The 17056-nt window shown below is 40.6% G+C and overlaps 1 protein-coding gene across 1 annotated transcript in view; it reads left to right on the top strand.

The window, feature by feature from the left end:
* Positions 1-15022, top strand: part of LOC119409330 (intermediate filament family orphan 1) — a 17433-nt gene extending 2411 nt beyond the window's left edge. Inside the window, exons 2-9 of the mRNA XM_037676206.1 lie at positions 4589-4649; positions 6228-6323; positions 7989-8129; positions 8216-8400; positions 8488-8614; positions 11510-11599; positions 12081-12214; positions 14460-15022. Of these exons, the coding sequence (XP_037532134.1) occupies positions 4589-4649; positions 6228-6323; positions 7989-8129; positions 8216-8400; positions 8488-8614; positions 11510-11599; positions 12081-12214; positions 14460-14559 (934 nt within the window). The 3' untranslated portion in view covers positions 14560-15022. The remainder of the gene's footprint in view (positions 1-4588; positions 4650-6227; positions 6324-7988; positions 8130-8215; positions 8401-8487; positions 8615-11509; positions 11600-12080; positions 12215-14459) is intronic.
* The last annotated feature ends 2034 nt before the right edge of the window (positions 15023-17056 follow it).

The following is a 17056-nucleotide window of genomic DNA, read 5'->3' as shown; positions in this document are numbered from 1 at the left end:
TGTGTGTGTGTGTGTGTGTGTGTGTGTGTGTGTGTGTGTGTGTGTGTGTGGACTTCCTTTTCAGCTGGTTACATCTTTCAACTCTTGCTGTTTGTTATGAACATCCAACTGCTTTCGGCTTTTTCCTCTTCAGGGGTCGCCACAGCGAGTCATCCTCCTCCATCTCACTCCGTCCTCTGCATCCTCTGTCTTCACTCCAACTACCTCCATGTCCTCATCCATATATCGCCTCTTTGTCTTTTTCCTGGCAGCTGCATTTCTAACATCCTTCTACCAGTATACCCACTGTCCCTCCTCTGGACATGTCCAAACCATCTCAGTCTGGTCTCTCTAACTTTATCTCCCAGTTGTTCAACCTGTGCTGTACCTCTGATGATCTCATTCCTAATCTTCTCCATCCTTGTCACTCCTAAGGAGAACCTCAACATCTTCATTTCTGCCACTTCCAGTTCTGTCTCCTGTCTTTTTGTCCATGTCTCTGTCTCCAGATCATACAGCATAGCTGGTCTCACCAGTGTCTTGTAAACTTTTCCTTTGACCTTTGCTCACACCCTTTTGTCACAAATCACTCCTGAAACTTTTCTCCATCTTCTCCATCCTGCCTGGACTCTCTTTTTCACCTCTTTACCACACTCCCCATGTTCCTGAACAGTGGACTCCAAGTGAAGTCCTGCACCTTTGTTGTTGTTAACCCGGGCCTCGACCGATCCGGTATGGTTTTGCTTTGATGAACTCGCATTATAGGTTTGGCAAAAGTGTTTTAGGTTAGATGCCCTTCCTGACACAGCCCTCACCATTTACCTGGGCTTGGTAGGGACCGGTACACTGGCTTGTGCTCCCTAGTGGCTGGTTTGCGTTATGAACAAACACTGGTTTATATTTTTGTTAGTGACCCTCTTCACTGCGTTCCTCCATGTTAGGTCCAAATGAGCAGCTCTGCATTCTTTGCACACCAGATTCTGACCATTTTATAGAGGCTTCTTTGTGGACGAGGCAGAGGGACGACTCCAGCAGCTCAAGAATGTCAGACGGCTCAGAGACCGGCTTTCTTTGCTCATGGAAACCTGAGACAGGCTGAATCAGCCATGTCCAGCTGAAATATGGTGGATTGTTAATCTCAGAACTCCACCTGATTGTGGTCTGAGTGTTTCCTCAAAATGGGGTCTTTCTTTTTGTGTTTTACTCTTGGACAGTAGAACCAGTGTTGTTTGCTGCACTTATCAGGAGTTATCATCGCCAGCTGCCATTAAAGGCAGGCGATAATCTTATTACCTGCGTTTACTTGTCTGTTAGCAAAATATCTCATGAACCTGTCTCAGGAAATAATAATTTAACATGCATCTACAACTAAATGACCTTTGGAGTCAACTCGATTCAAGATGTCTGCCACAGCTAATCCACTATAGCTAAAATTTGGTGTGGTAGCAGCAGAGACGCATCTTCATCACAGACTCTAAGCCCTAACAGAACGCACAAGATCTTTGTTTAACACTTTAGCTTTAACGGTTGGGGTGTCAGAGTCAGAGTTTCTTTATTTGTCATTCCACCACATGTGGTACATGTGGTGGAATGAAATTGTGTACACAGGGTCCCAGTTACATCCAAGAATAAAATGTAGAAGAAAAACAGTAATAAGATCTAAGATATGAACTAAAAAAAAATCAACTAAACGTACACCAAGCACTAGTAGCATAAAAACATTACGCCAAACAGCAGCATGAACGTAAGTCTGTGTGAGCAGATGAGCACGCATGAACACATCAACATGAAACAGATCAGCAGCAACATGAAACAGATCAGCAGCATCAGCAGCAACATGAAACAGATCAGCAGCATCAGCAGCAACATGAAACAGATCAGCAGCATGATATGATTTTTCGCAGATTATCCAGATAACAGATTCATGAGTCTAACAGCTTCAGGGTAGAAGCTGTTCCTCAGTCTAGTGGTTCTACACTTAATGCTCCTCAACCTCCTTCCTGAGGGGAATGGGGCAAAAAGTGTGTGTGCTGGGTGAGTGGGGTCCTTCATGATGCAGGTGGCCCTCTTCTTGCATCTGGAGGTGTAGATGTTTGTGATGGTGGGGAGACTGACTCCAACAGACTTCTGTGCAGCCTTCACTCTGCAAAGCTTTTCTTTCTGCAGCTGTGCAGCCTCCATGCCACACATTGTGTCTGTCTGTTAGCATAATATCTGATGAACCAGTGGATGGATTTTTATGAAACGTGTAGAAAGCATTCATTGGATGCACCTCTACAGCTGAATAACATTTTGAGCCAAGCAGTTTCAGCACGGTTCGCCACAGCTGATCCAACTTAGCAAACACAAAGATTGTTATAGCGTATTCATCCATCCATCCATCCATCCATCCATTTTCTTTTACCCGCTTTTTCTATTTTGGGTCACGGGGGTCGCCGGTGCCCATGTCCAGCAATCACTGTGCGAGGGGCAGGGGACACCCTGGACGGGTCCTTCACAGGGCCACATAGAGACAAACGAGACAAACAACCATTCACTCTCTCACTCACACCTAGGGACAATTTAGAGTTACCAATCAGCCTAACATGCATGTTTTTGGTCTGTGGGAGGAAACCGGAATACCTGGAGAAAACCCACGCATGCACGGAGAGAACATGCAAACTCCACCCAGAAAGGCCCCATGACTGGGATTTGAACCAAGGACCTGCTCGCTGAGAGGCAGCAGCTTTACAAGTTGCACCACCGTGCAGCCCATAGCGTATTCAGTTTTACAGATATTTGAACAAAACTTGATGAGGTAGTAGCTGAGACTCCTTTACGTGCTGTGAGCTCTAACAGAGCACATGATCACACTGTTCAAAACCTTGGCATGCAGGGTGGTGGGAGACATGCGGTCAATCCTTTTTAATTCAAGAACAACTTTTCCGTCTTCCTTTTTCCCACCTTTACCCCCTTTCCGTCGGTGCCCCCCACCCCCTTGAGTAAACCTGACAAAGCCCCCCTCTTCCCTTCCCCACGTCCTCTCCTTTGCCCACATTTCTTCCATTGCGCAGCGTCGCCCTCTCTCTTCTCTCCCCACTGCATCTGCAATGCAGCATGCACTGCAAACTGTGACTGCTGAAAGGGGAGGTGGGGGTGGTGTTGGTGGTTGGGGGGGTGTCTCGGCTTGCAGGAGGAAGCACTTCTAGACTTGTGCCCTTCACTGATCAAAAAAGCACCCCCCCCCCCCCCACACACACACACACACTGCTTCATGACTCAGTTTCTTTCAGATTTACTGTTCCCTGAGGGGCTCAGCATTCTGCAGCGTTTTAGCAGATTGCAGCGCATGGACTTCTCCCCGTGACACATGAAGTTGCACGGCCTCTGCTTTGGCTGTTCAATCTTTTTTTTTTTTTGGGGGGGGGGGGGGTGGGGGGTGGGGGGGTGTCATATGAGCAGCTGCATCACAGGAGCGTACAAATGACCACCAAGTCAGGAAGCAGCTGCTGCTTTCACACGTTTCCCATTTAACTCCGGAAACTTTAACTCATCCATATCTTTATGTTTCTGTTTTAACGGTGCATGTTTTCACTTGTTGAGCGTTTTGCAGGTTGAATTAATGTAAAGTGAGTTTAACGTTTTTAGTTTGATGTCGCCAGAAGACGACATAGATGTAGTTTGTTAAAGCTGCAAAGCAAAGTTAGTATTATTAAAAATGATATCAAGGTTTAATGTTTATTGTCATTCGCATCACATGTGGAACATGAGGTGGAACGAAATTGTGTACTCAAGGTCTCAGTTACACCAAAAATAGCAAAAATGTAAAGTATTTAAAAAAAGAAACAATATAGAAGGATCTAAGATACACACTAAACAACAATAATACAATAAGGTGTATTAAACAGCAGCCTGAACATGAGTCTGTAGTGAGCAGACTGGTTTGAATACAGCAGCTTAAAGGCAAGAAATCAGCAGCATAATCAGCAGCACAGGTAAAGTGTCAAATATCTAATTAAAGTGGCATTACAGTGATTTTCCTGGTGAGGGATTTAGGAGTCTAACTGCTTCAGGGTAGAAGCTGTTCCTCAGTCTAGTAGTTCTACATTTAATGCTCCTCAACCTCCTTCCTGAGGGGAGTGGGGCAAAAAGTGTGTGTGCTGGGTGAGTGGGGTCCTTCATGATGCAGGTGGCCCTCTTCCTGCATCTGGAGGTCTAGATGTTGGTGATGGTGGAGAGGCTGACTCCAACAGACTTCTGTGCAGCCTTCACCACTCTCTGCAGAGCTTTTTTCTTTCCGGCTGTGCAGCCTCCATGCCACACGTTGATGCTGGAGCACAGGACGCTCTCCACTGCACACCTAATATAATTTAAGTATTTAAAAAAAATGTTAATTTCATTTCCTTAAAGCTAAAATTGTCTGATGATGAGAAATGATGAAGTGTAGCGGGTGTTTCGGTCTAACCTTGTCACAGTGCTCAGAGTATGTGTTAGGGATGACTCTCAGCTCTTACCACAAAACTGAGAGTTATGGTTACATCTAATGATTACTCTCCAATGAGAGACTTTTAAAGTCCTGTTTGTTCTTTGCGTTCGATCAAAAACTTACACTGATCTGTGTTTCTTTTAGATGGGAGGAAGAATACACGATGAGGACGGATCTGCAGCAGAAGATTGTAGACCTACAAGAGGTAATATTATGAAATATTCTGATTTTGCTTTTACTGATATTTTAGGCAGAAAAGGCAAAATCACAAAATTTAAATGAAAGCATTTTGGTATGAAGTTTTGTTATAGTAATGCGATAATACAGATTATACTTCAGCTGTTTGATAAGATCCTTTATGATCCATGTGGCTCTGATTGAAAAAATAATGTGCGGATTTATAAGAGCTGTAGCTGTTTTTATCGTCACCTCCACCAAACTTCCACTAGTTAAATAATTTGGTTTGTTTTTATTAAAGCATGAGAATTTCACAGAAATATTCTGTTGATCAGTGCTGCATTTGATACAGTTGATCTTAATATTCTACAAAGACTTGAATATGATACTGGGATTACAGGAACAGCTCTAAATTGGTTTAAATCATATTTATCTGATTGATTCCAATTTGTAAATGTAAATAATGAATTTTCATCATACACCAAAGTTAGTCATGGAGTTCCTCAGGGTTCAGTGCTTGGACAAATACTCTTTACCTTATATATGCTCCATTAGGTAAAGATATTAAATAGCACGGGATACTGATGATACACAGTTATATTTGTCCATGAAACCCAGTGAATCCAATCAGCTGCTTAGACCACAAACATGTCTTAAAGACATAAAAATCTGGATGACGCTAAATTTTCTGCTTTTAAACTCAGACAAGATGTGCGGTTTCTGGACCTGAGCATCTTAGTTATAAATTTTTCGGTCTTTCATTTTCGTTGGATGGCATTAATCTGGTCTCCAGTTCTAATCTTAAAAATCTTGGTGTTATTTTTGATCAGGACATGTCTTTTATCCCCCACATTAAAAACATTACTAGAACCGCCTTCTTCCACCTGCGTAACATCTCTAAAATTAGAAACATCTTATCTAAAAATGATGCAGAAAAACTGGTCCATGCATTTGTCACGTCTAGACTGGACTATTGCAATGGTTTATTATCTGGGTGTCCAAATACTTCTTTAAAACGTCTTCAGTTGATCCAAAATGCTGCTGCCAGAGTCTTAACTGGGGAGAGATCATATCTGTAACTCTAGGAGCCCCAAGTAAACCTGCAGCCTGAGCGCAAAGTGCTCTGTTAGGAAAATATGGAACAATAAGATCTGTAATATAAGATGGAGCTAACTTGTGCCCTGAGATGACTTCTGTTGTGACTTGGCGCTATATAAATAAACTGAATTTAATCTGTTAAATGCAGCCTGCATGCTTATCACAGATCATCAAACTGCCATATATGCACTTCCTTCAGCTGTGTGTGTTCTTATACACTTGTTTTTTCTAATTTCCTGTATGTGCATACGTGTGAAAGCTTTTCATAAAAAGTTTGCATGTAGCACTGCCAGGAATCTTTACCTGACCTCATTCAGGTGGCTGCGCCACATCGTCTGGTAAAAGCAGACGACAGAAACCACAGCTATGAAAAGACCTCAGGGTGGCAAGATGCTCGAACAGATCAGCAGGAAGCAGAGAACATTAAAACGTCTTCAGCAGACGGACATCTTTGTGGGGTTTGAGCGTTTCACAGGTGTTTTTTTCTGGCTGCTTGTCGTCTGTGCAGGACCTGCAGGAGAGCGAAGGCTGTCAGGACGAGCTGGCGCTCAGGGTGCAGCAGCTGAAGGCGGAGCTGGTCCTCTTCAAAGGCCTCATGAGCAATGTGAGCAAACACTGCTCAAACCATCGTGCACTGAACACACGCACTCATGGCTGATGAGAATTAGCTGCTTTTAAACACATGGATCATAATGTTCATTTTTCAATAGAAATACTGTGCTGGGAGTCTGTGTGTGTGCATGTCTGTTAGCAAAATTTGTGATGCACCAGTGGAGAAACTTTAATGAAACTTGCAGAGATTAATTGGGAGAGGCATCTACAACCCATTAAGCTTTGGCGTCAACCCGATTCAATATGGCTGCCTCCGTAAACTTACCTTAGTATACACGAAAATTCCTACACCTCAGTCAATTTTGTAGATATTGACATAAAGTTTAGTGTGGTAGTAGCTTAAACGGATCCACAGTGGATCATCTAAGCACAAACAGACTGCACAAAATGCTTGTTGTAAAATTGCCATCAAATATTTGCAGTCAACTGTCTGTTAGCAAAATATCCCATAAAGCACTGAATGGATCGTAATGAAACTTTCAGGGATGGACCACTGGATCTACAGCTACAGCTGATAAACTTTTTCAGCCAATTCAAAATGGCCGCCACAGCCAACTCACTTTAAAGAACACAAAAATGGCTGATTCTTTCAGTTTTACAGATATTGTGGTAAAATAGTGTGTGGCTGAGTCATTCACAGCACATACTTTAAGTTCTAACCATTGTGCTAGAGCTTTGTCTAACAATTTTGTTGGCGTCACCTTTGTCTGTAAGCAAAATATTTAATGAAACACGACAGATTTTAATGGAACTCAAAAAGTAATGCTTGATTAATGTTAGGAGTTAATCCAGTTTAAGACTAGCTAACTCAAATATGGCTACAGCTGAGTCATTCAGAACACACCGTGTGTGACATCTCGCCGTATCATCGAAAACTGTGCATGACGGTCTTTATTTAAAACTCGTACATGAAAGGTAGCGGGTGGTTTTTATTCTCATAAGGAATAAGAGAATGAATTTGGCCTTTAATTCTTATTTTTCTAATTGATGTCCCTTTCTACTAAAACTTTTAATCCACTTTTTGAATTATTATTGACAAATAAGCAACGAGTATTCGATAATTCACACATTAATTTTATTGATTCTTAAAAAAAACAAAACTGGTTTTTCTCCTCCAAACTATTATTTTTCTGCTAGTTGTTTTTTTTCTTCTTCTTTTTTTTTCTGTTCTCTGTATTGGAATACCACAAAGTGGATTTAAGATGTAATGCAAATCTTATACACTGTAAAGCAACTTTGATTGTTGACATGTGCTGCTGATTATCCATGCTGCTGATCTCATGCTGCTTATTATTTCATGCTACTGTATTCATTCATTCATTCGTACTCATCCACCCACAAAGACTCAAGTTTGTGCTGCTGTTGTTCGGTGTTTTGTTTTGCACTATTAGTGTCTAGTGTATATCTTAGACCTTTTAGTGTACTGTTTGGTGTTTGTTTAGCGTATTTCTTAGTTGATATTTTAGATCCTTATTCACTGTTCCTTTTTACACTTTATATTTTTGCTATTGTTGGATGTAACTGGGACCCTGTGTACATATTTTCGTTCCACCTCATGCAACACATGTGATGTGAATGACAAAGGACCTTGACCTTCAAGATTTTAGAATATACAGATCCTGTATTTAGTTTTTGTTTCTGCTTTTGTCTTCTGAAGAATTTGTCCGATTTGGACAGTAAAATCCAGGAGAAAGCCATGAAAGTGGACATGGACATCTGCCGCAGGATCGACATCACCGCCCGCCTGTGTGACGTAGCCCAGCAGAGAAACTGTGAGGATGTGATCCAGATGTACCAGGTACCAGATTAAAAGGTTTACAGGTTTTCCTGTAGTAGGTGTTGATTATGTTCGTCTGATCTTGTGAACTTAACCTTTCTGTGCAGGTTCCAAACAACCAGTCATCTCTGAGTCTCCGGCGCAAACAAACCCCTCTGTCTTTTAACGGGAGCGAGTGTGATGAAACCGTCAGCACCTCTGAAAGTGATGCAGGCGGTGTTAAAGAAGAGGAGCGCTATGGCTCCTCGGCCAATCAGATCAATGAGGAGATGCAGAGGATGCTGACCCAGCTGTGAGCGCTCCATCTGCCAAACGTCCTGCCTTTAGGGATGACTTCAGGCACACGCACTTATAGGTGTGTGTTTTATTCTCATTGCAGGCGGGAATGTGAGTTTGAGGACGACTGCGACAGTCTAGCCTGGGAGGAGACTGAAGAGACGCTGCTTCTTTGGGAGGACTTCCCAGGATGCACTCTGCCTCCAGATCCCACCCACCCACCAGGAGAGGTAAGCTGTGGATGGAGGTTACTCAGTGGGTATGTTTACATGGACATAAGTAACCGGATCAAATGGCCGGTCGGAATAAAAGTGTGTCATGTAAACGCTCCGTTCGGGTTATTTTTTGTGTATTCGGCGCGATCCGTTATAATTTGTGATCAGAACGAAACGGGTGGTTTACGCCGATCCGAAACCCGATAGGTGCGCATGTAAATGCTTGATCTGTTCGTTTTTATCTGATGGTGAAAAACTGACCTGACTGCGCATGTGCAACTTTGCCATTTCCGCCTGGCTAACGCTAATAATATTAGCATGTCAGGGAAGTAAAACTGGTCGGTGAGCGACACAACATTTCTACTAGAAACTTTGAAAGAGCTCAAAATGATTTCTATTACCTGTAGCTCAGTCAGGGAGTGCAATAACGTCTCCACCATCATTAAAACCTGTCGCGGGTCCATTTTGGGTGCTCAGGTTTGTTTACATTCACCCGGAAGTAGAACTTCTTCTTCGGTGGTTTTTTTAAGGAGAGTTTACCACTCTGCGCATGTCAGTACTGCTGTTCAGAACAAAGCCCACTGCATGTAAACGCTCATCATGAACAGATTGTGCCCATGTAAACAATACATTTGAATTATTCAAACAGAACACATTTCAATCTGGTCAGAGAATTCTGTGCATGTAAACATAGCTAGAGTTTATAGCTCAGTATGATAATACCAAAGTAACTCAGACTTGTCCAGTTGTTTTTGTATTGAACGCTTTTTGAATTCATCATGTCCTGGATGACTGAGAATCTTCACCAGCAACTCAGACTTGTGATTTGTAGAACAGTTTATTTTCCTGACTTTTTTATAATCATGAAGTTATTATTATTAATTATTTGCAAAGACTGAATCTCAAAACATTAAGACAAAAAAAAACGATAGAATAATATAATTACCCAGTGTTTCCCCTACCATTACACAAGTGGGGCGCCCCGCCCCATCAACAGATCCGAGCACCCTGTCTGCCGGACTACCCTCACCCCACCATCAGTGACTGTCAGTATTGATGTAGCACAGGGCGCAATACAAACGTGCTAGCAAAAATTCTACTGATATACAACTCCGCTACCACCCCCCCCCCCCCCCCATCTATAAAAACCGGCAGCAACATAGTGCTAAGCTAGCAGGCGGGCAACACCATGAGCCCCATCAACGTATCTCTGATCTAGGGGAAACTTGCCTGTACATAAAACGTTCTCTACTACTTCAACATGTTTAGAAAACAACTTTAAACATAACAAATGTATCGGTAGCATCTAGTAATATTTGGTTCAAGGTCACAAATCAAGGTCAAGTGCTATACAAGGTCTTTGCGTGTCCAGGCCATAACATCTGATCTGCTCAAGAAAATTTAATGCAGTCTGATACACATATGCATCATCGCCACACGATGTGTCACAAAGGCCTGTTGCGATAAACAATAAATAAATTAATCGCATGATAAATTAAAATTATCAACCTCATTTTCATTTATCGCCTTTATTGTTTCTTCGTGTCTCTCTCATATTGAAGACACTGGATGACAAAAGGCTCAACTCCGGTGCTCTTCACTGACCCCTCCCTTTCTCTTTTCTCTTTAAAATCTGTTTTAACTGTCCAAAATCGTGTTTTTGGATCATTAAAAGCAGCTAAGCTACGAGCTAAGCTAACAGGCCGACCTCAGGAAAAGACCTCCGTCTTGTCGACGCTCCAAAATTCATGTTTGAAACCTGTGCCTTTGTGTAAAAAGTTGTTTCTCTTGGCAAAAAGAAGCTGAGAACTTGTTTACTGATTTTTTATTAAAAGCTTTGTTTGAAAAATGCTATGCTAAAGAGCTCAAAGCACACTGAGAGTCCGTCCTTTTGAGAACCGATAAACAGGAACGAGAGACAGCCCATGTCATGTCAAGGGGCCTCCTTCCCATTTTTCTTAAAGGATGCTTGCTCCCTCACTATTCATCCTTCAGTTCAATCAGTCTTTTACTGCCATCCGGTGGTAATAAAAATGTACTACTTCAAAACAAATTAACCAACATTTCTTCTTAAATTTGACAATTACTAATTATTGTTAAATTCCAAACAATATTATCGTTTATCGCAATAAATTCTGAGACAATTAATCGCCCAGCAAAATTTGTTATTGTGACAGGCCTAGTGTCGCATAATCTTTTCACCACCCCAGCTTTATGGTCAAGGTCACAGATCAAGGTCAAATGTTTTACAAATTCTTTGCTTGTCTGGGCCATTGCTATAGATTGCTGTTGTTTGTCAATGGGCGTATAACGTGTCGCATGTGGTACTCTTGTTGGAGGTGACAAAATGGAGGTCATTTCATTGAAAAGGTTCAGTCAGTCTTATACTGCCATTAATTGATCAAAACAGCCCTTCAGATTTATTGTGAATGACAGTGTGTGTGTGGGGGGGACATAAATATGACCACTGTCTGTATGAACATCTTCCTGACTACATTTGCCTCGCCTCACAAGGGTTTTGCTCGACATTTAAAACAAAAATAATTCTTTGGTGTTTTTCCTGTCTCGCTGACTGTTTTTGTGTCTTATTCAGTAGCTTCTGTCTGCAGTGGGAACATTTCCTGACTGTAAACTGACTCCAGTGACATTTTGTTTGTTTCCTATGAATGCATCCATCCATTCATTCACTGTCTGCTGCTGCTTTCTACAGTCTGTTGTCCTTTTTGAAGGGAACGGCTGCATTAGTCTCTGAAATCTAAGCTGACAGTGTCAGACAAGCTGTGGTTGGATAGATCAGGTTCTGGTGTCCGACTGTCCCTTGGAGAGCACTTTTTTTTATTCACCGCTAAGATTTACTACAGTTCATCAAACATTACATGCTCCAAAAGCATCTCTGCTTTGTGCTTTCAGGAGGACTGTCTGGAGAAGGTGATTAGTGACACTGAATGTTTGTTCAAATCCCGGGAAAAGGAATATCAAGAGACTATTGACCAGATTGAGGTCAGATGCTCAGTTTTTTAAGTTTCTTGTTTTAATTAAACAAAATATCTGTTCATATTGTGTTTCTAGTCCTCTGTCATTTAATTGTTCATACACAGATTTTAATTTTTTTATGCTTGTCTATGCATGAAAGATGATTATATGACCAACACAGTGACTCTGCAATAAGTTAAATGTAGTTTTTTTGTTTTGATTTAAGCCTCAAATTGAGCTCATTTGGGAGCAACTGAGTTTCTTTTATGCTCCCAAATGTGTAAAAGCTCTCCTGAAATGATGTCAAGTTGTGCTAATAAACGAGTTTTAATGGAGGCAAAGCAACACTGATTTATTGTGTCCTGTTTTTAATCTTGTTTTACCTTGTAAAGCACCTTGGTCAATGCAAGGCATTGTTGGAAGGTGCTATAGAATTAAAGAAAGAAGATAAACTGTAATCAACTGCGTGTGATTTGTGTGGATTGAAACATCTGGAATATGTTTGCAGCTGGAGCTGGCCACAGCCAAGAGTGACATGAACAGACACCTGCACGAGTACATGGAGATGTGCTCGATGAAGAGAGGCCTGGATGTTCAGATGGAGACCTGCAGGAGGCTCATCACACAGAGCGGAGACAACGGGTACACACGCACACACACACAGTTTGCTAACTTTGTTGTAACACAGCGTTTCACAGATCATGTTAGTTGTGCTTAAGTCAACAGGTCTTTGACTTTTTTATACTCTGTTTAGAGAGATTTGGAGAAGAAAGTACATCTAGGATGTTTCGATTTTCACACAAAAAATGGTGAATAGTACGACGGAGCTTTAGGGCCACGCTAAGACAAAAAAGAAAAAATTTAAAAGACATTAAATTGCGAGAATAAAGTTGAATAAAGTCTTAACATTACAAGAATAAAGTCGTACAAAACTTTTTTTTTTCAGCTCCTGTGTTTGTTTGTTTTTTTCACGAGTCGGATCCACAAACCGACCTGTCAATCAATCCAAGTGGCGTGTCAGCATATGACCAATCTGAAGCTAAATGAGTCGTAAAATTATCCGAACTCTTGACACGATAAAGCAGAGTTTACTGCATTTTAACTGGTAAAATGAAAAATGTTGAGCATCTTGTTAAGTTATACTTTGGTATTGGTTCTACAAATAAGGAGATAGTTAATCTGTTAGCACATCAGCATCAGATTATTATCAGTGTCAGGACTTCGAACCTGCTTACAGTAAGGTGGTACACTCTGATTGGCTTTGAATGGGTCATTTGCTGACACGCCTACTGGATTGATTGACAGGTCGCGTTGTGGATTCGACTCGTGAAAAAAAACAACACGAGAGCTGCAAAAAACAAAAAAAAAGTCTCACGCGACTTTATTCTTGTAATATTAAGACTTTATTCGACTTTATTCTCGTAATTATATGACTTCAAAAAATTTTTTTTTTCTTAGCATGACCCAAAAGCTCCGTCGTAGAAAAGTCTTCGTCACTGAAATGTGCACCGTTTACTGGTCACCTGTGTGCTGACCTTTGCTGAAAGGTCTCGGAAGAATGCTGTCAAAGACTGAATTAAATTTTGTCAGTATAAAACGTTTTCTCGTAGCTAAAAACACCACACATGTCAGTGTTGAATTGAAAAAGTTCCTTGGATGAGAAGTAAAACATCATGAATAAAAGAAGAAGTTCCGTTTTGCTTGTTTCGGGATTACTATGTAGTAAAAATTTGACTGAGAATCTACATCAATAGCAAAGTTCATGCTCAATCATCCAGGTACCAAATCCAATAATGCCCAGTCAGGTCATCTGGACTGAGCATTATTGGATCTACATCAGCATTCTGCTTACAGTAACTAAACCCAGTTAAGATTTAGGGTTAGAGTTTGTTTAATTTGAAAACAATTTGATAACATTTCCTCTGCGTGTACGAGTGTCATTCTTTTAAGGAGGTTGGGCCCCAAAATGCAAACTGGCACAAAGAGTAAAAGAAAGAAAGAAAAATAGAATAAAACTTAATTTAAAGAAACAACGAGCTGTCGTGGCTGCCAAACTTACAGAACTCAAGAAAAGATACAAGGAGGCGCAGGGAAAAATCAGAGGTGGCACAGAATCCAACAATGCCCACCTGGTGAGTGAGGAGAAGCTGAAGAACTAAAAGATGGAGCTGATGAGAGAAGTGGCTGCAGCTGTGGCAGGAGAAACTGGAGATGGGTGTAGATGGGTGTCACAGGCTGGCTGGGAAAGTACTAACTGGGAGAAGTGGTTGATGGTTCAGAGGAACAAAAACTGAACACAAGGGGATAAAACAATGAACCAATGTAACAAAAATAACACAAACCGTTACAAAAACATTCAGAAAACACAGATTGGACCGTTTATATATGATGCAGAAAGATAAGTGCTGTTTGGATTGATCTTTTATTGAACCAATTCGGTTAAAAATATAAATTAAAATGCTTAAATATAAAGAACAGTGTTTTAAAGACCCTTTGACTGTTCCTTGCAGGTCTACGTTTATTCTCCATCAAGACTTAAAAAGTCCCAAAATGTATTTGTTAAAAACTTGAATGATGTCACTGTAACAAAAAATACATCTGCTATTGCTTTTAGCAGAGAGTCATGCTGTTGATTTGATGTATTGTTATATTCTTGTATATTCATTCGGCTGTATGTTGGTTTTTAGCTGTTCAGTGTCCCTGACTGTCCGGAAAGGTGCTTTTAAATAAAATGTATTATTTTTATTATCAAGTACATGTATAAAATAATTTGTTGTCTTTCTGTAATTCAAAAGCTGAACGCTAAAAGTTTCTTAACATCACATTAAAAGAGGATGAGGAACAAGTCGCATTTTCCTTCATATTTTTTCATTTCTGTTCCCGTCAGTAACCCTTCAGCACCCGGGTCTGCAGACGAGAGCGACCAGAGAGAAACGGACAGGTCTTCTTCTTCTCCATCTTCCTCCTCAAGCTCCGGGAGATCTTGACACTTCGTCATCCAGCCACTAAAAAGAGGCTGCAATCAAGTGATGTCTGCTGCATTCAACTACAGTTCAACGCAATATACACTTCCATAACTACAGCTAATCCATGTTTACATATTTATTCACAGAGTCGAGTCAATGGTTGTGGTGTTCGTGCAAATCAGTCTGGGAGGAAGATAAACATTTAGTAATGGGATGAGAATGTGAAAATTTACTGACTCTAAGCAGCAAGGCAACAGGCAAACATAATAATTTATAATACACCAGACATTTTAGAATAATACGAGCATCTCTGTAATCTGCTGTAAGATCACTAGAATCACTGTAAAGGTAATTTCTCATGTTTTTTTGTTTTTTTTTCATCTGTTACCAAAAAAACGGTGATCTGTAAATGTACAATCAGGGCTTTTGTTTTGACTATAACTTTAAATTTTAAAAATAATGTCCACAAATAATTTCATATCCACTTTGCCTTGTAGCTGCATGCTTGGTTTGCTTCAAAACTCCACATTTAGTCTGATTTATAACCATATTGGTTTTATTTAACATATTTTATGGAGAGATAAACAAAAAAAATCTACAAAAACAACCTGCCTCCTCCCCCATGCCAGTGTTTTGTGCTTTGATGCTGAGAACTGTGACAGCTTTGCCCAACCTTATTGAAAAGCTGTGAATCACCTCATTTCCTGACTGCCCACCTGTTCAAGTTAAACAGTTCTCGTTCGCGGCGCAGGTGCAATGCATTAACTTGCAGCGATGCTGTAAGTTGCATGTTAAAGAGAGAGAAAAGAAGCAAGCTTTGCTCACAGAGAAATCCAGCCTTGATTCTTTACTCAGATCTATTTCGTTTGTGCACATGCCAGGTAAAATAAGTTTTATATGTGAAAATATTCGTTTACAACACGCCATTTAAAAATGACCAGGAATGATTTGACCATTATTTTATAAGGACAACTTTAAAAAAAAGATGTGTCCAATAATGAGATATTTTTCAATTAAATTTTTAAAATGATAAGGTTCAGATCTTTTTGAAGTGTGGTTTCATGGATATACAGTAGTCCCTCATTTATCACGGGGGATACGTTACACCCCCCCCCCCCGGGCAATAATTGAAAAACCGCGAAGTAGAAATGACAGATTTTTGAGTTGAAACAAACCAAAACAGTTCAGTCAACTAATAAATTTAAATCAACTAAACTAAAGCAAAAGTTTATTTAGCAAGAGTGTATTAATAAGATACCAAGGTATTGAAGTGTGAAAGGTGAGTGAAAAGTTTTTACTCACCAGCTCTGCAGAACACAGCAGCTCTGTTCTGGTCCGGCTCAGTTCTGGTCCGGCTCAGTTTTGGCAGACCTACCTAGCTTTGGTTTGGTTCTGGTCCAGTTCTGATCGACTCTCTGCATCACTGAGCACCAAAGTCATTATGAAGGACTGAACTTTTTCAGATCCGAACAAAACTTTCCCTCCATTTCAGCAGAAAGCAACTTTGTGCACTGTTGCCTTCTGGGTAATGTAGTCTATACTGGCAATACAGTATAGGCTTATTGAGAGAAAACTACAAAATGGCGGCACATTAAAAAAAATTATTTATTGATTTATTTTGTTGTGAACAATTTTACAGTACTGTACTTTGGAAAAACCACGAAAGAGCAAGTCCGGAAAAGTCGATACGCAAAATAACGAGGGACTACTGTATGAACAAACACCTGTTACCCATGGTAGACAGAGCTTTGCCTCAGTTTGGATTGATGAGCTAAAGGCTAGTCCCAGTTGAACGCTTTCTCCTTAAACCAACTCCAGTTTAAAAACATTTCATAGCGATTCAAACAAATACTTTTTAAAATAAACTTTTATACCTCTGTCAGTTTTGCATGACACTGGTATTCTCAATTTTAATGAGATTCCAGAAGTGCTACAGCTAGCTGCCGCTGCCACCATTTATACTTGCATATGTAAATAACTATGTAATGGGAAGTTGCCAGAGGTGTACAGCTTTATAAACTAACGCCTGCATGAACCGCCATGAAATCTTTCTTTTGTTTCGTTCTACGTAGACGACTGCTCTTCCAGTTTTCCTTGTCTGAGGAAAACTTCCTTGAATCGTCTGCAGCTCGACAAAATGCAGCTGCTCAGCTTCTGACTGAAAGGTCTCCACCTTTGCTGATCACTTTGCATTGACTTCCTTTCAGTTCAAGGTTCTGGTCCTTCATACATTCCTGATCTTTTATCTCACCACCAGAACTCTGAGGTCCACTGATCAGGGACGTTTAATCTAAATCAAGACTAAAAACTGCAGGAAACAGCACCTTTGGAGTCGTTGCCTGGACACTCAGGGGCTCTTTTCCCTCTCAAATACAGATTTATTTAAGGAAATATGAATTAGGCAGATGTTTGATTAGCTTTTTTTTATATCAGCTTTTTTTTTTTTTACTGCAGCCCATTACTGTATATCAAGTCAAGTCAACTTAAAACAGTAGCTTTTTCCAAAGTGCTTGACAAT

Source organism: Nematolebias whitei, chromosome 5, assembly GCF_014905685.2.
Source record: "Nematolebias whitei isolate Nwh7 chromosome 5, NemWhi1, whole genome shotgun sequence".
NCBI classification, from domain to species: domain Eukaryota; kingdom Metazoa; phylum Chordata; class Actinopteri; order Cyprinodontiformes; family Rivulidae; genus Nematolebias; species Nematolebias whitei.
Note: the sequence above shows the minus strand (reverse complement) of the source record. Positions and strands in the feature narration are given on the sequence as shown.